The sequence below is a fragment of the Nilaparvata lugens genome, chromosome 2 (assembly GCF_014356525.2).
Source record: "Nilaparvata lugens isolate BPH chromosome 2, ASM1435652v1, whole genome shotgun sequence".
NCBI classification, from domain to species: Eukaryota; Metazoa; Arthropoda; class Insecta; order Hemiptera; family Delphacidae; genus Nilaparvata; species Nilaparvata lugens.
The window spans coordinates 93,241,926-93,265,913 of NC_052505.1; the positions used below are offsets into that span (position 1 = coordinate 93,241,926).

Genomic DNA, 23,988 nt, shown 5'->3' on the forward strand with positions numbered 1-23,988 from the left:
ATAAGGACTGAAGAATAAACATTTTGTTAATAACTTGGGTGTAAACGCAGCTCAACTCTTGTTGTTTAGAATATTTTGAAGGGGGGATCTTGGGTCAGTGTTATCATTTGTAATCCTTGCCTGTGTTCAACTATTGTTGTGTTATTGTGTTAAACTGTGTTGTTGTTTTTCAACTGTTTTCTATGTTTAACTATTGTTGTTGTTGTTGTTTTGTTATGATCAGGGACGACATGCAGAAGAGGGAAGATGCGCGTTGTGCGACTGCGCACCACTCAGATTTCGCGACGCAGGGTTGGAAGGGGGGGACGCTGGTGGCCCCCCGGCTCCCGGTGCCTGCGGCTGCTGCCCCTTCTCTGCATCTTCATTATAATCGCCGCTCTAGGCATTCTCGCCATCTCAGAGGTACTTGCTTATCAATTTTCATTTATTGATTCATAGGCCTACAATATGTACATCATTAAAATGATAGGGAGAGGAAAAATTTATCACATTTACATTAACATTCCTTAATCACAACATCAAATTAATGATTGGGAGAGAATCAACAGGATAAACCCAAAACTGTTCCTCTCCCTAATTTTGATAAAAATAGTCCAAATGAGGTTATGAAAACACTTTTATAAAGATCACAAAAATTTACAGTCCAAATATACGATATACGTACATTATACTAAAAATTTAGTATCTCGGTTGATCAGAAAGATGAAACAAATCATTATTACACTTGAAAATGCAAGAAGATAACCTCAAAATAAGATAACCTTGTGCTATTCCTCTCCTAAGGTAAGGTTACAATTCAATATTATATTCTTTCCAATATCATTGAATCAATAGATTCCAATACTTCCTCCATCCTTCAGTTACATTAAATAGAATCAAATTTTATTCGCCAAAAGTTTCGAAGACAGAATACACCCATGCACAAAAATATATCACCACAATAATATAATTGTGCGCGGGTTACCTGCCAGTAACACATAAAATGACAGTACAAATCAGTGTAAAGATGGATATAAGAAGAAATAGAAATCAAATCGCAGTAGAGGTTCACTAAAGGTGATATATTTAATTTTTTTTATTCATTTATTCAATTATAATGTTCCTCAAATAGCATTATTTTATATTATCATTTGTTGAATATATTTTTTTTATTTAATTTAAATGTTCCTCAAATAGCATTATTTTATATTATTTGTCATGTGAAACTGTATAATTTGAGTATAGCTCCAAAAGTGTATGACACGTCAATTGAATAATTAAACTTCATCTAGTTTTCCCAGCCCTGAGGTCACAGCAATTTCAAAAAAACAGAAACGTTATCTTGATACTGGATCACTCCATCCACACACGATGCGTGTATCTTGTCATGGCCAAAGATAAACCCAGCAAAGCCGCGGAGACCAGGGCGTGTTGTCAGGTTTACAATTTTCACATTTATTTAACAAAACACCCGGATAGAGAACGGTATTCAAAGTTTACAAGCTTTGAGTATCTCATTCCTGCTGTAATGCCATTGAAACACAATGATTAAAAAAGTAATCTAGTATCCTCTTTATCTTATCAAATCACAACTAGTTTCAACTCATTAAAACAATTTTCAAATGTAAATTGAATGAAATAAACAGCATTGAATTAGGCCTAATGCCACAACTTGAGCAAATCTTTGATTGTAGTACTGCTCTTTTGGAGAAGTTGAGCGGGTTGCATAACTAGCGCCAGAAACCGTAATTCGTTTCAGAGCAGTGCTGCCAGAATTCACAGATAAGTAACACAAAACAACAGTGCATACGTCTGTGAATACCCTAAGTATATTTCTCCATCTGAGGATCCACGAAACCCAATGAAACCAATCCCGATAAATTCGATGCATTGCATTCATATAAAAATGCACTGAACACATGCTGAAATCAAGCCAGGACTTCCTATATACCGGACCTGCGCCTACAAAAAAATGGCTGCCGTAGGTAATGGCCGGCATTGATATTTTAAACGAGACATTCACTTTAGACAAAATCTGTTAACTTCTTGTGTAGTTGAGAAGTTGAAATTGTGGTAATCATTCATATTGAATGAAAAAGACTAAGAAATTGTAAAAAAAGCACAGATTTGAATCTTATCTAAATAAAAAATCTGAATAAATCAAATCAAAATAATTTAATTTCTTGGTCTTTTTCATTCAAAATCTGTTAAGCTCTCTATTTCTCATGCGATTTGTATGTAATTAAGGATTATTTTTTCAAGATTGCGTTTGTCTATTATAGACCTTCTCTCCAGAGCAGTGTTGCTATAGTGAGGTCCACGTTATAGTGGCAGTTTTGATTAGCAATGATATTGCTATCCTTGTCTATTATTCAACAAAGCAGATAGTGATATCTCCATCTCGCTTTACTCTGTTGCCAGATCGTGTTTTAACAGTGTAGAATTAATAATATAAATAACATAAATATTAACGTTATATTTATATTATCTTATAAATATTAATAACAAAATATTCATTTTAATTATGTAAATTCATTATGAAATTATTGAAATATATCATTTCTTGCTTAATAATATATAATTTATCATTTTAAACAATAATGAACAGTTAAACTGCGTTTACACAGCAAAATGTTAATAACCTAACAAAACAATAACCTAACCTTAATGTTGTAACAAAATGTTAATAGCCCAACAAAACGATAACCTAACCTTAATGTTGTAACAAAATGTTAATAACCTAACAAAACAATAACCTAACCTTAATGTTGTAACAAAATGTTAATAACCTAACAAAACAATAGCCTAACCCCAATGTTGTAACAAAATGTTAATAACCTAACAAAACAATAACCTAACCTTAATGCTGTAACAAAATGTTAATAACCTAACAAAACTATAACCTAACCTCAATGTTGTAACAAAACGTTAGTAACCTAACAAAACAATAACCTAACCTTAATGTTGTAACAAAATGTTAATAACCTAACAAAACAATAACCTAACCTTAATGTTGTAACAAAATGTTAATAACCTTATCTTTATATATTCTATAAGATTGAACGGAACTTGACAAACACATATGTTCATCATGTGTATGCTAAGTTATGTTCAATCTAATAGAATCTATGAAGATTAAGTTAGCATTTTTTAATAACTTTGCTGTAAGAGCAGCTTAAATATAACATTATTAACCTGTAGCAGCTACCGTCTATAGAAGGCATTGACAAGACAGAGGCTCTTTCTCCACTGCCATTATAATGGTGCGTACAGATATACGCGCCGCAAACACGAGCAATTCACTTTTAATCAGCTGACTATATCTGTATTTTTACAGAAACGGTAAGATACAGATATAAGAAACTTGGCATCAGCTGATTATAAGTGAATTACTCATGTTCGCGGAGCGTATATCTGTACGCACCTTTACGTTGACCTCACTATAGAATTCACAGATGAGTAACAACCACAGTCTACAAAGGTGCAGACAGAACGAGTAAAGCTGCGTTTTTTATTTTTATTTATTTAATTTATTTGCAATACAAATGAGACTAATGTAATAACATTGGTAGATAAAATAATAAGGTAGTTCTTCAAAATTTGTAGGTGACACAGTCCAAGATGAGGTTAGAATTCCACGTGTACAATTTCACAAAATTCTAGTCCAAAATATACATAAAAACTATAAATTTTGAATTTAGAAGGCTTGAATTAATAAATTGATTAGAAATATTCCACTTAATTACCACTTGTAACAAATAATATTGAGTTATTCAAGGAAATTTGGAACCATTGAAGAAACACAAACTTGTTTACACCAAAGTTATTAACAAAATGTTTATTTATCCGTCCTTATAGATTCTATTAGATTGAACGGAACTTGACAAACACATATGTTCATCATGTTCAATCTGATAGTTCTAATAAGTTCAATCTAATAGAATCTAATCTATAAGGAAGAAGAAATTAACCTGTTGTTGATGACTTTGATGTAAGCGCAGCTGTAGTATATTGCTCCATTCAAGAATCCGCGAAACCCAATGAACAGTTTAGACGCATGTCTAAGGGGCAGTGTGCGTACGGAGCCAATGGGATCAACTTGGATGTCATGTTAATAACATAATATGTCTGCAAGTTCGTTCCACTAATGATTTGTACAGCCATCTGTCTCGTAAACTTCCAATGAGATTTCTGTTTACTTGATTCAATCATTCGTCAAATCTTCACGTTTATAGCATGGTGCTTATTATATCATACCGCCGTCAGCATGCAACGTTACGTGAACGTTAAAGTTTTAGTTAATCAACGTTAACGTTAACCTTCCGGAAGTAGCGCCCTACTCAATCACACGAGCATTCGCGTGATGTAATTCTTACAACATCCTTTTTATGTGTCATGTACTCTGCTTACTGTCAAAACATATTAATTAATTGTATAATTAATATTTCTATCTCATTGGATTATTTTACGCCTATGAACATTTGCATGATTACCTTTTCTTAGCCTAATAAGGTACGTACACCAAGCAAAGCCAACAATTCTGTGTTATTGGTTCAGTCCCCTATCATATGCACTGTCTATCATTATGCACTACTTATGCACTGTCGCGACTGAATGGCACCCAAAGACTGAACCATTGCTCGGTTGATACTGCAACTCAGTGGAGTGATGGGGGAAAGTTTTGGAATGCATAGGTGACTCATTCACTGACACCACCCCATCCAATAGTCTCGTGCAGCGAAAAAACTGTCACTGTTGTACTTTTTACAACAGCACGACTACCGGAAGTTTAACGGTTCGATTAGATTGAAGGGTATCTTGCGGTGCCAGTGCCAAGTGGTGTATTGGATGATGCATTTCCGACACGTGATGATCGATGTTATTTGTGAAAATCTAGATGCGACAGTGAGTATTCACTGCTCGGATTTATCAAATTCATCAATGAAAAGGAAGATCACCCAAGGAAATTGAAACTACTTCCATGTTTTTTGGAGAGAAAACACGTATTTACCGTCAGACTGAGGAAAAGAAGATTCTTGAGAACAGTGTCGAGTTTACATAATAAATTATGTAGACAGGTTGGAATTGAATGGTTTCTCACGTCTCTAAAAAGGGTACTTGTGAGTTGAATATTGAAGAAAAGGAGTGAGAGACCTTCCTGTTCATTGTTGCCGGGTGGAAGGGCGAGACGTTCACCTCTCCCGCGACAAGGAAGCAACAAAAGAAGGTGAGTATCCGTCAATAGAGGGGCGCAGGTCGCAGGAAGAATGCAAACCATATCCTATTCTAGCCCGCCCAGGCAGAGTTGGAGGCAAGCCAGAATTTAGTGAGAGTGAAGGGCAAATAGAGCTGGCAACAAGCCAAAATTTTCATGTCGAGCGGCTGCAAAAGACGATAAATGATTCAGATGAGAAAATTCACGACGGAAAATTGGTGCAGGTATTTAGGAAGTGCTTGAAAAGCAGTGCCATAAAATTAAGGACTCTCAATTGAATTGATTATCACAATATCCTGGGTCCCCCTATTCGTAATACCGAATTCTGTTGATGGAAAGATTTCAGGTTACTCTATCCCTCTACAGTGACTGTGGAGTAGACCTTGAACGGAAAAATAATGTACCAAGAAAAGTTACGTGAACGTTAAAGTTTTAGTTAATCAACGTTAACGTTAACCTTCCGGAAGTAGCGCCCTACTCAATCACACGAGCATTCGCGTGATGTAATTCTTACAACATCCTTTTTATGTGTCATGTACTCTGCTTACTGTCAAAACATATTAATTAATTGTATAATTAATATTTCTATCTCATTGGATTATTTTACGCCTATGAACATTTGCATGATTACCTTTTCTTAGCCTAATAAGGTACGTACACCAAGCAAAGCCAACAATTCTGTGTTATTGGTTCAGTCCCCTATCATATGCACTGTCTATCATATGCACTACTTATGCACTGTCGCGACTAAATGGCACCTGAAGACTGAACCATTGCTCGGTTGATACTGCAACTCAGTGGAGTGATGGGGGAAAGTTTTGGAATGCATAGGTGACTCATTCACTGACACCACCCCATCCAATAGTCTCGTGCAGCGAAAAAACTGTCACTGTTGTACTTTTTACAACAGCACGACTACCGGAAGTTTAACGGTTCGATTAGATTGAAGGGTATCTTGCAGTGCCAAGTGGTGTATTGGATGATGCATTTTCCGACACGTGATAATGGATGTTATTTGTGAAAATCTAGATGCGACAGTGAGTATTCACTGCTCGGATTTATCAATTTCATTAATGAAAAGGAAGATCACCCAAGGAAATTGAAACCACTTCCATGATTTTTTGAAGAGAAAACACGTATTTACCTCACAGACTGAGGAAAAGAAGATTCTTGAGAACAGTGTCGAGTTTACATAATAAATTATGTAGACAGGTTGGAATTGAATGGTTTCTCACGTCTCTAAAAAGGTACTTGTGAGTTGAATATTGAAGAAAAGGAGTGAGAGACCTTCCTGTTCATTGTTGCCGGGTGGAAGGGCGAAACCTTCACCTCTCCCGCGACAAGGAAGCAACAAAAGACGGTGAGTATCCGTCAATATAGGGGCGCAGGTCGCTGGAAGAATGCAAACCATATCCTACTCCAACCCGCCAAGGCAGAGTTGGAGGCAAGCCAGAATTTAGTGAGAGTGAAGGGCAAATAGAGCTGGCAACAAGCCAAAATTTTCATGTCGAGCGGCTGCAAAAGACGATAAATGATTCAGATGAGAAAATTCACGACGGAAAATTGGTGCAGGTATTTAGGTAGTGCTTGAAAAGCAGTGCCATAAAATTAAGGACTCTCAATTGAATTGATTATCACAATATCCTGGGTCCCCCTATTCGTAATACCGAATTCTGTTGATGGAAAGATTTCAGGTTACTCTATCCCTCTACAGTGACTGTGGAGTAGAACCTTGAAAGGAAAAATAATGTACCAAGAAAAGTGTAATTCAAATTGAATTTTTTCTTTAGGGTTACTCTTAATTATAAATGAAAATTTGAAATCCAAGTCCTCTTTAAAATAGTTCAATCACAACATGTTTCGGCTGTATAATGCCATTACAAAGTATTATATACCATTATAGGTATATAACCATTGGTATAACCATGGTATAACCATTATCATTATCATGACATTATAGCCGAAACATGTTGTGGTTGAAGTATTTTAAAAGGGTACTTAGATCCCTAATTTTTATCTATAAAGTGGAATTTCTTATCAACAAAGCTATTCAATTATACGATACACAACTTAGTAATATTTCATTGCTGGGATAAGAGCTAATATTGGGGCACCGAGCTTCGCTCGTTATTTCTATTTATTGATAAACAGAACACAATTCTCAAGAATGATCGTGTTCATATTTCACAGCTGGCTATATGTCATCTTATGAATTTCGGGGATGCGATATTTTGATTTATCACATACTCACTCGCTCACTCACTTTTTTACCATCCACAGCTGTTTCAGCCAAGGCTGAATATTATCCATTTAATGTCGTTCAGAGAGTTTTCCCAAGGATGAGACCTGGTGCAATCGAATCTTCTCATCATAAAACCTACTATGTTCCAAATTTAGTGAAAATCGTTAGAGGCGTTTTCGAGATCCGTGAAACATAAATAACCAGATATGAAAATACCAGATATAAAAATAACCAGATATAAAAATAACCAGATATTTAAATACAGAATTTGCTCGCTTAATATAATAGGATTAGAATAGGCTACAAGATTTTTTATGTAATCGAAGCGTAATAATACTGTTATCAAGTATGTCAGCTATTGAAAACGGATTCGAATAATCACTGATATTATCACTGTAATTGGCTGGTCCCTCCCCCTCTATCATTGGTTCTCCATCTCCCTCCATTTCTCTTCTCCGCATCCATTACATTCTCTTTCATTCTCCATTTCCTTCTCTAAGTTAGAGGTTGCTTTAATTCTATCATAATGACATCATTTCACATCTCATTTTTAATATAAAATAATTTATCACAACTTATTTATTATTTTACAAATTAATATATTTCATTCTCCATTTTCTTTTCCAAGTTAGAGGTTGTTTTAATTCTCCATAATGAGATTATTTCACAACTTATTTTTTTATCAAATACTTTATTACAACTTATCAATTATTTTAAAACTTATTAATTAATATTCCTATCCTGATAATATGCATTATTTTGTGTGTGTTTGTTTGAGTGTTTGATTGTTTGTGTGTGGTTTGTAGCAGATGTCGCTGGTGCAGCGACGGGTGGTTTCCCCTGTGGTGGGCGGAGGTGCTGCCTCAAGGATCATGCCAGGACGGGTTCAGCACCCGCCTCCATCCTCTCACTCGCACCATGCTCAGGTCTGCACTCTTCTACTTAACTCATTTATCAATAATATTTCGCTATCAAAATTCAGGAATGGAATAGTAAGGGCTTTAAGCTTGTTTTTCCATTCCCAATCTTACATGATTATGTTTTATCATTGTTGAATAATTGAATATACCCTCATTAAATTTCATATCCTTTGTTGAGAACTATTCATAAATGAGGAAAAAAGATGATTGTTGGAAATAATGCAAAATCTTCATGAATATGTTTATTTATTAGAAGTAAGGCCGGTTATAGAGCTCGACCGACCGTGAGTGCGTACGTCAGTCGCGCTTGTTTTTTCCTTAGATATTCCATGAATCCATACAGACTACAGAGCAGGACTGACGGCACGCATGCGCACGGTCAGGACCATGTATTTTGTACAGCGTACGAAGACAATCGGTCGAGCTCGTGCGCATCCGTTCCATAGGTCGACTGACGCGCTATTGAAACAATTAGAAGCTTTCAGAGCTGAAGTGATCAGTAGCCCGATCGCAACATAACCAATGTACTGACACCTCTGCCCGACAATCAGCTGATATTGAATTGAATAGCATAATGAGTGAATTCAATTGATAGTGTCATATTTGAATTCAGAGTTTTTCTGTACATTTCTTCAATCATTTCTTAATTTTTTATTGAGAAGAATCATATATTATTACATTTATTTGATCCGTAGCTTGAAGTGACTGCAAGTATTACCAATGGTGATACAAGCTCGAAATAACTCATCAAAATTTCTTATGGACATTCTGAGGTAGTTGAGAAATGTATCTTCACCCCAAGCAATGATGTATATTAATGGTACTAAAATTCCCTTTGAAATGCTCTTTGACTTGAATATGTACGTCTTTTAATCTTTCTTTCACGAAAATAATAAGCTGCAATAACAATCTGTAGAGGCGTCCATTTTGTGAGTCAGAAAAACTAATGTATGGTCAGGATGGTGCAAACGCACTGACGGTCGGTCGAGCTCTGTAACCGGCCTAATATTGAGAAGAAAGAATGTCATCATGGACATCCAAAAACAACCCAAGCAAAATAAAGATCATCAATTCTCAACATTTTAAAATGTTTTTACATGAATAACAACATTCGTCAATATCAATATCGTACCTAACTTTTGATGATATGTTCATGTGAATTTTTGAATTATAAATCAATTATGGCGATAGCTGATCGCCATAATCAATTTTTTTATTTTTTTAACAATGATTGATTCTAGAATAATAATTATTATAACGTATTCCAGCATTATACTTGGAGTTAATGTATGTGACTCGTGACTCTCAGTTTCATTTTCTAACTGCTCGTTTGCCGTCTGCAATCTCGTAAGCCACCGGTAAGGACGGCAATTACAGCCTTAGATTCAGGTTCCCGTTTAACTGAGGCCTGGCAACAAGCGTGGTCAGCAAAGCAGATTGACATCCCATTTGTAGCCAAAAGGCCACCAGGCTTCGATTTGCCTCGTAAAACATGGTCCATAATATCAGGTCACTTCGGAGACTTCAGATTATTTTGTATTTCATAGATAAGTGGATATTTTCATGAGATGTTTTAACTCTGGATGCTCTAGATTGAATAGTATTTCATGGAGAAGTGGATATTTTTATGAGATGAATGTCCCAACATTCCTCAAAAATTGTATCAGTATAACCTTTTATGTCTTTTTGCTATTTATATGGAACCATAATATTATGAGGTCACTTTGGAGACTTCAGACTAAATTGTATTTCATAGATAATTGGATATTTCGATGAGATGTTGTCACTCTGTATACTCCAGATTGAATTTTTTCATGAGATGAAATATGAATTTTTTCATATTTTCATGAGATCTTTATTGAAGGATTAGTGATTGACATGAAACTGAGATCAAAATTCTATGCAAGAAATTCCCACATTCTATTTATGCTTCTTCATACTGACCTGATAAAGTATAATGATACAAATCTGTTCATAACCATCAATATGATGTGACATAAAACTCTTTTCTTATGACAATGAACTTGAATAAGTAATGTATCCCAATAAAATTGGGAGGTTCTGGTAAATATGTTTGAAAATGAAGTATTTTTCGTCAGTCATTAATTTAAAGATTTAGATTCTTGTGAATGGAGTAAGGATGTCCCTCCATTTTGAATATCGTGATTCACAGTTTTTATGTCGTGCTACAATACAGTAATCCTAATTCAAGATGGAAAAATAAATCATACATGGTTGGTGCATACTAATAAATTATAGTTGAAAACGAATTCTATCTTGGAGATCAGTTTACCATGAAATACATTCTATTTATTTGTCATTATTAGTGACAATACTAAACTGATTATAGTAATACATGGCAAAAAAAATACAACAAAATGGCTGTTTTCACACATACCAATTCATCGACGTCACGGCACGACACCACAGAAAAGGAAGCTCCACCATTGGCTGATCGACATATTGAGAATCAGCCAATATGAGAGCTTCCTGTCCTGTTGTTGTGTCGAGTTGTCGAGGAATTGGTAAGTGTGAGCACGGCTACTTATTTGTATTAATCATACATATTAATACACTACTGTATTAAAGTAGGTCTACGCAAAATCAAGTACTAAAGAACTAAAAAGTTCCATTGATTTCCATGTCATGACCACTTAATCATTCATAGGTTTGTGTTATCTATAATATAACTAGTAGTTCTGTGAACAGTAGTTCTCACGCAGTATTCTCATCCACAAGTACCTAATTGAAACTATAGACCTTTTGGAAATACAGCAATAGACTGGCTTCTCCACACTTCTGTGTAATCACTTGTCAGCTGATTTATGATGAATAATTCTAATAATTTCATTTTTATAATGAGTTAGTCTGATTTTTACTCTAATATTGGCGTATGAAGAAGGCTCCTTTTTCCTTTAATATCATCCTTAAAATGCAAAATTTCCAAAAACCTTGTATATACGTCGACGCGCAATTAAAAAAGGAACATACCTGTCAAATTTCATGGAAATCTATTACCGCGTTTTGCCGTAAATGCGCGACATATAAACATTTGAACATTTAAACATTAAGAGAAATAATGCCAAACCGTCGACTTGAATCTTAGACCTTACTTCGCTCGGTCAATAAAGGAAAGAATTGGCTTATACACACAAGATAGGAAATTCACAGATGACGCATCATCACATCTGAACTACTGGATTGATGAACTTGAAATTCTGCTTATTGATTCTCAATTCACCGAGGATGGTGAATCATTCCATTTGAATGATTCTCAAAATAAAACATCAACAATGCAATAAAAATACATATTTATAATGAGAATACAAATATCCTTCAAGTTTCCAGTTTGTCAAGTTCTTGACTGGATCCTTGCGGAGCACGGGTTACCGCTAGTAAAACTTAAATCTGTAGTAAACCTTATCTGTCTATAATTCTTTATTCAAAAAAATAATTAAACAATCAAATGCATTCCAAAAATCAAATACAATATTGTTTCCTAATTTCTAATATTTGTTCCCTATAGGCTACCCTGTGTGGGACACTTAAATATATATAATAAAATATTTATATACAAATTTACATATTATATCATGAAGAAATAATAAATTATGGTGTCTCTTGATATGTCTGTCATACTGTTTGTTCATCTGGAATAGGAATTAAACCTATATGCTTGACAAACAATTTTTTCAGTTGGTGTGAGAAACGTGTCATCTTCACCCCTGCGCATGTCCGAGTCGACAATAGAGACGATGGTTGGTCCAGTGAGGAATGGAGGTCGGTGGTCACCCGAACAGTGTGCCTCCCGCCACATTGTCGCCATCATCATTCCATATAGGGACAGATACGAGCAACTGCGCACGCTGCTCTTTCACTTGCATCCGCTACTTCAGAGACAACAGCTCAATTATAGAATTTTTCTAGTCGAACAGGTTGGTTGAGTTCATATTAGTGAAAAACTAACCTTATCTACGAGTGTGTCATCACCTGAATTTTGAAGAAAAATCGCTCAGGGATTGCCTTATTATTTTATTTACCAATGTTACTGTATCAGTGTCATTTGTATCGTAAATGAATGGATAAATATTCAAATTTATTCAATTTAATACAAACACAATAAAAATCAAAATAAATTGAAAATATAAATGTCTAATGAGAATAAAAAAAAAAAAACAGGCTACATGGTGGGGTGTGCTGAATGGAATAAAAAAAGAGAAAAGTACCTAACCAACTATGGTTTCCTATGTAAAAGGCTGGTAGAGGGTATAAAAGTAAAGAATGAAGGGCGAAGTGGTGTGAAAAAATGGGAGGGTTGCCCAATCAATGAAATCATAATAAATTTTATTATAATTCGCTCTCAGCTTAACGGAAATCTTGTAATCTCTGGATTGTCCAACTGTTATTGATGATTTGTTAGCTCCTCATAAATCAAAAATAAGCACTAAGCCACATGAAGCGTTTTCAGGCGTTTTTGCACTGGCGGCGGACGAATCGGCAGGCAAGAAGCTCTCTGATTGGCTAACAGCTGATTCCCGAATTCCAACACTAAATCAACTTATTAGAGAGCTTCCTGCTCTGCCGAATCGGCCGCCGCCAGTGCAAAACCGCTCAATGTGGCTTGGCCCTAATCTATGGAAGTATTGAGTTCTTCATAAAAACGGTTGATGAAAAAACAGTTAATTATTGTATATATTACTGTGGCTATACAGATCATTGTTAGCCAACGAAATTAACTCACTTCTTCGTCGTTTTTTGGGATGTAACAGGATAACATTGAAAGTTGAAATGTAAATAATTACCATGCAGCCGACTGCTGATTTGTGTTTTGTGAGTTATCACACAGACTATCAGTCCTTTTAGCGTTGACACTATATTTTGATTTCAGCTGACTTGAATTTTGATTCTGACTTATCCACTCACACGAAGTTAACTTTGAAGTTATATTGATTCACATATAATTATTACAAGTTGAAGATTTTAAAATCAGTCCATTAGCGAGTTTTCCAGCCCAGGGGGCTCATCAGTTTAATCAGGGTTAAATGAAGGCATTTCACGTGCAATCGGGAGTTGAACTCAGACATTTTATGAAGTGTACAGATACAGCCCAGTAACTGGTGCACCTACTAGCTGAATTGAGAACTACTCCAGTAGGCGTTCCAATCCACCAATCAGAAGAGAATTTGGAGAGCTGGGAGGCGTGGCTTACTGCAATTGGTCCCTTATTCTTACGCCAGGATTTTGACATTATCCATCATTTCCGCTCTCTTCTACATACGATCTAACTCTCTATCTCTCGCATTTCCTCTCTAACACACACACACACACACACACACACACACACACACACACACACACACACACACACACACCACACACACACACACACACACACACACACACACACACACACACACACACACACACACACATACACTCTCTCTCTCTCCAAGTAGAGTAGTAGTATTATCAAACTCTTCACAATATATGCAGGTGAATATTGAAAACGGTTATACATTCCAAAATATAAGAGTAGGCCTACGTCTAGCCAAGTAATTGGAACATAGTTATAGTTCACTTGTTTCTCCGAACAGTATTTGCCGAGTTTACAAATATATTGAAGAAGTTCGACCAGTCAAATCACGTAAATTCATAGAGCAAGTTCATCATCATGGAATGAATGACACACTTATATCCAAATTACATTCAAAAAAATACCAAATCTCTAGAAGGATGAAACAAAGTTCAAACTTGAACTTGATAGAATTAATGACACTACAGTGAGTCCACGTCGTAATGGCAGTATCTGATGAACAGTGGTGTTGCTATCTTTGTCTTTCATTTGACAAAGCAGATAGTGTTATCCTTTACTGGCACAGCAACGTTGCAAGACATAGTTTCCCAACAATGTGGAAAAATAACTTACTGACAAAATGCCTAACCCCAATATTACGAGAATGTATTGTTCAATCATTGAAAAAATTGTCTTGATGATTAAAGTATAATTGATTTTCTGAACAAGAATGGTCAGTTGATATTAAATGGTCAACAAAGAATGGTTGAACAAGAATGGTCAGATATCAAGCTATCTGCTATTTTCTGCTATTTATCAGATATCTGCTATTTTCCATAGAAGGCAGTGGCAAGAAAGAGAATTGACAACGCTGTTCTTCTATCTTTCTCAACTGACATTATAACGTGGACCTCACTCTAGCTTGAAACAAATGCCAAACATGATACCGGGAATTTGTAATACTTTTCGTTCCCTACAATAGAATAGAATAGAAATACGTTTATTGGATAAATAAGCTACCCTAAGCAAACCCTAAAGAGGCTGATTGACAAGGTGCCATATACAAAACATGTAAATACTCATTCTGAATGATACTACTGCCGTTAAATATTGAGTTTTCATCCAATTTTTGATACGCTAAACTGTTGTTCTGTTCCTCATCCTCAATGAATGATAGTAATGTCGTTAAAAGTTGAGTTTCAATTTATTTTTCTATACACTAAACAGTCGTTCTGTTACAGTTTGGTAATGATACATTCAACAAGGGGGTGCTGATGAATGCTGGATTTTTGACGGCTCTCAAGTACACTCCCTCTCCAGGAGTCCTGTTCCACTGCTTCATTTTCCACGACGTCGATATGATCCCGGAGGATGATCGGAACATGTACTCCTGTCCACAACAGCCTCGACACATGTCTGTGGCCGTCAATGAGCTGGATTACAAGTGAGTTACGTAGAAGCATTGTCATTAATTCTTATCAATTGGATTCCCATGTACCGGGTGAGAGTCTTAAGGTACTTACAGACTTTCGCTCTGCTCCGCGGTCGAACGTCACTCGAGCAGATCGATTGATGATCGACAGGGGAGCAAGAGTGGAACGCGAGAAAAGCTAGCATCTCCCGTAACGTTCATGATCGGAGCGATTGCGGAGCGAGTGCGGAGCGTGCGAGTGTTGGAGGCGCGTATATCTGTACGCACCTTAAGAAATGATTGAGACATTCCAATTGATCTTTCCTTTTAAAACAATGAATGCAGCAAATTCATCCATAATTCATCATTTAAATGAAATTGACCAGCTTCTTTTAGAAGCATATTCAACTGCTGAGAATAGGAAATTACTGATTCTGAGCTGTACCTCCTAATTTCAGGTGTAGTTCCATGAGCATTTATTTCATACAGAAACTTGTGGAGTCAGTGGAACGGTGAGTAATCAAATAACTCTTGAGAATTCTATGTGTACTGTTATCTTGTCCTGTGACTCACATAAAAATGACATTAATATGTCGAACAGGACTTTAGTAATAAAATACAGTTTCAAAAAGGGTAATTTGATTGATAAATTTCACTTAAATACGAGTAGCCCTCCTTGAAGTAGTTAATTGATTTACAGAATCATGGAAAACCAAATGGATAAGAAGGAACAGTATCGAAACAAATTCATGATAAAACCAGATTGGTGGTGTGTATAAGTTGAAATGAATCGTTTCAACCACTGAGCTAAATACTACACCGGATGTAGCACTGGTTGAGAAAGGAGCATACCGCCTAAAAAACCATGTGCATGTCGCTGGCCCGGCTGTAATCGAATTTCAACAATCTATGTCAATATTTAGTACCTATTTAGTGCCTCAAATGAAGAAACTTGTACCTTACCCCTAGCCGAGTAATTGATTTTTCTAATGTGCCTGGCCAGAGACACATTGTTGCCCGGCTATCTTTGAATTTGAACTCAAGCTATGCAACAATATTAGTACATATTTCGTACTATTTAATACCTCGAATGAAAAAATTCTAACCTCAAAGGTTGCGGAAATACAGCATGAAAATAGTATAAGTCAATAACCTCTCAGCCCGGCTATGTCTGAATTACATCAAACCAATTATGCCAATATTTAGTACTATTTATTACCAACAATAAAAATAGTAAGAAATAGGTACTAAATATTGGTGCATAGTTTGAGTTCAAATTCAAAGATAGCCGGAAACCATGTCTCTGGCCCGGCACATTAGAAATCAATTACTCGGTTAGGGGTGAGGTACAATTTTTTTTTATTTAAGGTACTAAATAGTACGAAATATGTACTGAATATTGACATAGTAGGTTGTTCAAATTCGATCATAGTCGGGCCAGCAACATGCACATAAAAAAAACCGGCAGCCATCTTTATAGTCCGTGCAAATTTACTTCAGACTTGGAGGAATATGCAGAGCAGAGAAATGGAGGAAGATCAACCAATTACATCAAATATATTATAAAAAAATATTATATTTCAATCATTATTGAAACACCTGAATATTCCACAAACATGATCTTGGGAACAAATGGATGCAAATGATCAAGTTTTACGATATGAATCTTTCTCGTTCCAGTGACCATGTTTCTCTCTCCGTCATAGTAATAGGTATCATGTAATAGGTTAAAAAATTAATTTTGTAATTAACATTTAAATAGGATGTGCGTATGATTTAATTTGAAATCCCTATTTCAATAGTATAGTATTATGTTTTATTATAAGCATTTGATTATGTTTTATTTCAGCGTATTTGTTGTAATAAAACTTGTAAAACAACGCAGCTATATGGGCTATGGCGTATCTACTAATGAGAAAGAGTATCTCGTCTCCTCATAATACCAACTGAACAAAATTAGACGGTACGAGGTTGTAGCATAGTCGCACTAGCGAGTGTTACCTCCAGTTTATTTAGTATTTAGCTCAGTGGTTTCAACTTAACTATGAATAATCCTGAGTTACTTCAGCTATTTCCAAAGCTTTCAAGAGTGTGATAACATTGAATGCGTATATGTGCAAGTGCAAGCTTGGTTATGGATGACCAAGCGTACAGATGAGAAACAAAATCTGGAAAGAGCAATAGGAACACTCACCATGAGCGCGTGCACTCGCTGGTTGCGTTCAGTGTGAGCAGCTACATGCAAGTCACAATGTATTACAATGATACTTTTCAATTTTTTTTTGGTTCATGCATGATCTGACATGCAATGTGATCACATCCTAAAACTTAGAATAATATCTATCTATCTAGGATAGCGATAGAGAAGATTCTAGCAAAATAGTTCTTCAAGGTGACTGACAAACTTTTGTTCAATGAGAAGCTGTTTCAGAATATATTTTTATCAGTCCCTTTTTACTTTCAGACTGCCTTACAGACAACTCGTTGGAGGTGTGTTCGCAATAAGAACAGAACATTTCTTCAAAGTAAACGGCTACTCGAACCTTTATTGGGGTTGGGGCGGGGAGGATGACGACATGGGTTACAGGTCAGTATCATCATAGAAAAAAGATAGCAGAAGAAGATTTATCCCATGGTATAGGTAGTAAATGTTGCAAATTATTATTTTTTATATGTTGCAAATTTCAAGCCGTTTTTCGTAACTGTCGACTATTAGGCTATTAATGTTTTGTTGACGTGAGAGTGTAATAACGGCACAGTATGAGAGACACCAGCGTCACATAGCATAACAAAAAACAACTTCCAGGACTAACGGCTTTAGCTAACTGTAAAATTTGGAACATGAATGCCCTATACCATGGGATATCTCTTTTATAGTATCATAAATCAGCCAATAATAGCTTTTTTGTCAATCATGATCTGATTTCTTGTTAAAATGAAGAATCAATAATTCGCGAGAAAGTTAACCTCATACTTGTACATTATGTGATACCATCAAAGTAAGTACATTTAGATTCATGTTGTATAGAATAACAGTAGAAAAATATGGCCCCAGTCAAGAAGGGTCAATTGAAGCGAGTACCTACGATAAGTACCAACATAGGAATAAATATCAATGTATAGGTTTCCTCTGGTAAGAGTAAAAGTACGAAGCGAGTAACTTAACAAGTTAGATCTATGGTTTCATTCATGCTTGCACACCGGAGAACATGTTTCCTGTTACTCCGGAAGACCAAAGAAATGTATTCATTTCAGTGTCACGATGAATTCTGATAAAGGAGTGGTTTTATTAAGTTGGAAGAAAAAGGAGGGAGAAACTTGAGTATTGGGATTATTCCTTCTCCTTGATCAGGGATTGGTAATACAATTGTATGCGTATCACTCTCAATCTCAAAGGTGATCCGGATGAATCTTAAAATTTCTAGGATATTGAAGCAACTTTCCAATCAACTGATGGAATTAGTTGATCCATCCATCACAAAAAAGTGCACCAACTACAGGCTAGCTTTAAGTGTGTAAGAGGTGGTAAAATTTTGATGAAAATCATATAACATTATTAACCAGAATGTTTTCGAGTTGCGGAGAAAATTGATACAGGACTATTAACCACCTGTGCATGATAGAAACATTGGGAGCGCAATTTAAATGGATGTAATAGGCCTATATGTATGGAAGAATGCTAGCGAGCTGGAACTTATAAACATGAAATTCTAACACATACTTTCTAAACATTATAACATTTTTAAAAAAGAATTTTAAATCACTTATCATCTTGACGACATCAAGGAGGGGATGAGCTACTATGCAACGAAGCGACTGGCAGAGAATAGAAGAGAGTGGAGGGCTGCTGCCATATAGAAGGACCTGCTTACGAGCAGAAAACTACAGAGACAGACATCATCTTTACAGTAGTGCATTACTGCAGATCTTAGTAGTGCATCAGTAGGGCAATACGCCCTTGGAACAGCTTCATATAATTTATATTGCAGATTGGCAACCCCTTTAAATCAGATCCTCCCTTTCCCCTCAAAAAAATATCAAGCTGTAACATTGGTAACTGGTTTTCTGGATGTGATTGATCAACTATTCTCGTTTGATGGAAATTTTTAACGCCTCCAACAAGTGTAATGATTCGATTATATAGGTATACTCTACTATTGAATTCTAATATGATTTCCAATACAAGTCCAAAAACCGATAAGGATGGAATTAAAACAACTAATGAATTATGCGTACTAGTAATCAGTTGTAACATGCATACAAGTCTTACTACTCAGATAATTTAGCTAATTGAGATAATTGGGGAAAGAATAGAAACGAGGCAGCTGGGTTGGTATGGACATGTACAACGGATGAGGGACGAAAGCAAGGCAAAACAGTTTGTAAATGTTAGAGTACAGGGAAGAAGAACGGTGGGGCGCCCGAGGTATTCATATGAGGATCGCATTGAGGAGATAGGGAGAAGAAGAGGGAAGACGGTTCCGGAGATGAGGAGGATGGCGATGGATAGGGATAAATGGAGGAAGTGGACCGAGGCTACCCCAACGCTGTAAGGCATACTGGGGAGAGACAAAGAAGAAGAAGAAGAAGAGATAATAGAGAGAAATCATTATTTTAATTCCTGCCTTAAACTTGGAAGACTTGGAAAACGCTGCGATCCAGATCCCAGACGGTAACACTGTAAGTTTGTTATTGAAGCAAGGTTAGGGGTCAAAATTTATAAGGTCATACCAGAAGGAACAGAGCTTCGGTGGAGGAGACTAAATGGCTTACTGGATGTCTGCCTGAAACTATTGAGAGTTATTTTTCTGTAATTATCTGATTCCCATTCTATTATAATACTTCTTTTACCTTTTTTGCACATACCAACTTGAAAGAGAAAGATGTGTGAGTGTGTGTGTGAATGTAGCATTAAAAACGTTTTTTTCACTGACCTCCTACTTGCATACAAACTGAGAATAATTAAGCAAGTAGTGTTTTTATTTTGACAGGAACTAACTGTATAGAGGTTTAAATCTGTATAGAAGTTTATATCTGTATTTCACTGAGTTGTGTTTTTTGTCAAAATAAAAAAATGATTTGATTTGATTTTGACATAAGGATCAGATCGGACCGTTACCATGGGATCTAGAATAAATAGTTTTGTCTACTAAATTTATAATTCAAATCAATTGAATCATTTAAGTAGTAAGTCTAGTTTTGATATTATGATATTTCAATGTCGCCTTGCATTTTTTAGGGTGGAACACGTTCTATCAACCATATCTCGACCGCCAGAGTGGATAGCGCGCTACACAATGATCAAACACAAGAAGCGTCGCCCGTTGGCCTGGAAGGTAAAGATCAAACTGCTGCGAACTTCATGGCGTCGCTATCGGCTCGACGGCCTCAACACTGTTCAGTACCAACTGCTCGATCTGCAGGACCGTCCTCTCTACACCAAGGTGCTCATAGACGTCGGACATCCCCCTCACAACATCCGTGTTCTCCAACAGGAACAGGATGAACAGAACAAGAGAACTGACTGAAATTATTTTGCCAAAAAAATCGTCGATTATGACCTGTTTGACATGACTTGCATTCATTTGTAATATTATAATCTTATGACATTTATTATCAACTGACGGTCCAACAATGTTGACCAAAGAAGTAGAATTAAAACAAACTACGACCTGGAAGGATATGCAGAGCAGATAAACGGAGGGAGATCAGCCAATTACAGTGATAGATAGAGACATAAACAGAGACTTTTATACATTTTTACAATAATCATATTAAGCGGGCCATTCATTATACAACTGGTGGTCCAACAATGTTGAACTGGTAGTAAGACCTCTAAAGTAGAATTAAAACAACCTCCGACTTGGAAGGATATGCGGAGAAGAAAAACGGAGGAAGATCAGCCAATTACAGTGAGTCAGTGAGTAATTACAGTGAGTAAAGGAGCGCAGTTGCCAAGTTGACGATCAGACTCAGTCGATATAGTGCTTTTCGATAGAGAGATTTCACTCTTAAAACTAAGAGGAGAAACCGATTGTTCTACACTTCCTAGCATAGTAAGAATAGTGGAGATGAATAGGGATGTTGCGCAAAAATTGGATGCTGACACAAAAGTAGAGAGAATGCTGTTAGGTGAGTAATTGGTGAAGGAAAGAGCATCGTTCCTCTCTGTTTTCGCGAGAGAGCTGTGTAAAAATTGATATCTCTGGTCTATAGGTATGTGTATCATTAGGATAGCATGCTACTTTTACTGTAAAATGTATTTTCACCACACTGCACAGAAAGCAGCTGTTTTCCAGTCCCTACATAGGTCTGAAAGGCATTGTTTGCAGACGACTCTCGTCTGACGTCAGAACAGGTTTCTTTCCGGCCTAGGCCGGAAAGAGTACCCTTTCCAGCCGCTAACATGGAACTAAGACAGGTGATCAAAAAACAGCTGTTCAAAAAACTTTTCATTATTTGTGTTCATTATTCAATAATTAAAACATTTATAATAGTATCATCTTATTGTCATTTGAAAGAATAAAAAAGTATAAACTCAACCTCCCACATAATTGAACATAATCTTTCAGGTTATTTAGACAAATCAGAATAAAAAATAAAAATACTTTGACAATTTCCTGATATTCAGATTACCTCAGAGTTGCTAGAGCTATCACCTTCCACTTCTGCTCTCGGAAGTGCTTAGTAAACAACTATTCTCATATATATATATATTGTTTATTTTTGTGTGTGGCGAAAAATAGCGTTCGCACCACGGGCGAAAATGTTTTTCCGGCTCTCAGTCTTTTCTAGTCCTCGGCCTACGGCCTCGGACTTGAAAACCGATCTCGAGCCGGAAAAATCTCATTTTCTGTTCTAGGTGCGAAATATACTATATCAGAGGCTTTTAGAATTAAGTTTGTTTTTCCAGTCCTTCAAAATTATTTCTTCAATACGTGAATATTTCCTATTTTAGTGATAATAATGTGAAATATTTTTCTGTGTTTGGTTTTGAAGCATCTAAATTCCAAAATCTACTTTGTGAAAATAATTAAGGACTGAAAATTTTGTTGGGTGAACAACTACAAGACAACCTATTTCGGACTATGTGTAACCTTATCTTTTCTCTCGCTATCATCTTAATGATGTACTTACTGTATGAATCAATAAAGAATAAAGGTGTTGAACACTTACTAAAGTGTATAGAACGCACTCCGCTTCAGCACGGTAACATCGCCACGGTTGTATGTTAATTTTTCTCTGCTCCGCATATCCTTTCAAGTCAGAAGTAGTTTTGAATCGACAATGGTGGAATCTTCAACTACTCACACTTCGACTGGTTGTCTACGAGTTAGCTTAACATCCCCACTCACGTTCTTACTTGACTCTGACTAGGCGGTTGATCTTGGGTTATAGGATTTGCTGAATCTTCAGTTGATCCAACTCGTACGGCTAGACATCCAACATCAGCATCAATGTTGGACTCAACATTGGATGTTGTAACTCAAGTTGGACAGTCAATTGCCAGTTTTAGAGCTTATGCACCATCTACGCTGAACCACAATTACTTGAAGATTTGGTCGCATTTATTTTGATGTTCTACATTCCGGGTTTGAACTAACATGGGAACTGATATGGTGAACATGGAGCTGCATAATCCTTTGGTGTTGAAAATGCACACAGCAACAGACGGAGGAAAATCCCTCCCCAGTTTTTCAAATGTTTCAATGTCTGTCAGTCTCCCTATGCCTGCTGCAAACACCTGGGAAGAGATTTTCCTATAAATATCAGCATACGTCTATCTGTTGCTTTGTGCAATGGTCTTTAGAGTAACTATATTTTTATGATGTCTGTTGTGAGGTGTGAAGTGTAAATTGTATAATGAAATTACTTGAAATGAATTGAAGAATGTGTATAAATTTGTGTATATATGTTAACTTGTTGTCTTGTGTATATATGCGTATACAATGTCCACTTTCACACTTCTTATCCTGTAGAAAATGGATAAAATTGCAAATTCACTTTGAAGCAAAATCTGTTTTGACTGTAATTTGAACAAGTATAGATGCAATTTCTTTTTGAATTATACTTTGGCTTCAATAATTTACTGTATGAATAAATAAGTAATAAATAAAGCCAATAATTTGGCTTTAATAATGTCACTCTATTCTACCGCAGGTCAGCAAGGATATAATAATGGTGAATACTACTATTTTTAATCACAAGATTGAATTTCCATTCATTTGGTACAGTTAGGTGTGAAAAAAAATGTATTCCAATCCAAATGAGTCATACGATTTGAAATGGATGTAATATGTGAACTACATCTTCAACCATACTACGGCCATTTTGATCTTGGAAACAACTGAACATTGTTGACTAGTGAAGCATCTTCCCTATATTATATTCATATTGAAAGTGGAATATTATTCTTTTTTATCTCCATAATAAGGCTAAACTTCATCTATGTTCGATTTTCTATGTGGCATAGGCTAGTTCAGGACTTATTTTGAAGATGCTTGAAAACATGATAAGAAAATATTCAAGTGCCTACAGTTGAACAGTTTAAATTGGAAATGTTATCGAATTTTCTTGTCTGTGTTCATCCATAACAAAGAAAATAATTTTTTATACCAAATTATCGAATGCCTGAAATTTTTGGTGGTATTTATAGATTTCGCTAAGAATCTATATAAATCCAGTTCTTTCATGATGGTATTATATTCCATTCCTTTTAACTTGGTGCTATCCAATGAACATGGTAAGCTATTATTTCTAAAAAAATCTTCAAAACTTCAGAGTATTTGAAAGTATATAATATCTAAATAGTTTCCAAAAGATTGACAATTCATAAAATGAAATTATTGCAAGTGAATCAATAATCGAAATCTAAATCAGTCTCGATCTATTCAATTGAAACTTTCATAGATGCATTTTTCATTTAAT

The 23,988-nt window shown here is 35.9% G+C and overlaps 1 protein-coding gene across 1 annotated transcript in view; it reads left to right on the forward strand.

The window, feature by feature from the left end:
- LOC111048970 (beta-1,4-N-acetylgalactosaminyltransferase bre-4-like) overlaps positions 1-21,423 on the forward strand; it is a 133,604-nt gene extending 112,181 nt beyond the window's left edge. The window contains exons 3-10 of the mRNA XM_039420266.1: positions 224-402; positions 8,243-8,362; positions 9,763-9,865; positions 9,989-10,018; positions 12,053-12,291; positions 14,891-15,093; positions 17,525-17,647; positions 20,300-21,423. Of these exons, the coding sequence (XP_039276200.1) occupies positions 224-402; positions 8,243-8,362; positions 9,763-9,865; positions 9,989-10,018; positions 12,053-12,291; positions 14,891-15,093; positions 17,525-17,647; positions 20,300-20,588 (1,286 nt within the window). The 3' untranslated portion in view covers positions 20,589-21,423. The remainder of the gene's footprint in view (positions 1-223; positions 403-8,242; positions 8,363-9,762; positions 9,866-9,988; positions 10,019-12,052; positions 12,292-14,890; positions 15,094-17,524; positions 17,648-20,299) is intronic.
- Positions 21,424-23,988: the final 2,565 nt, after the last annotated feature.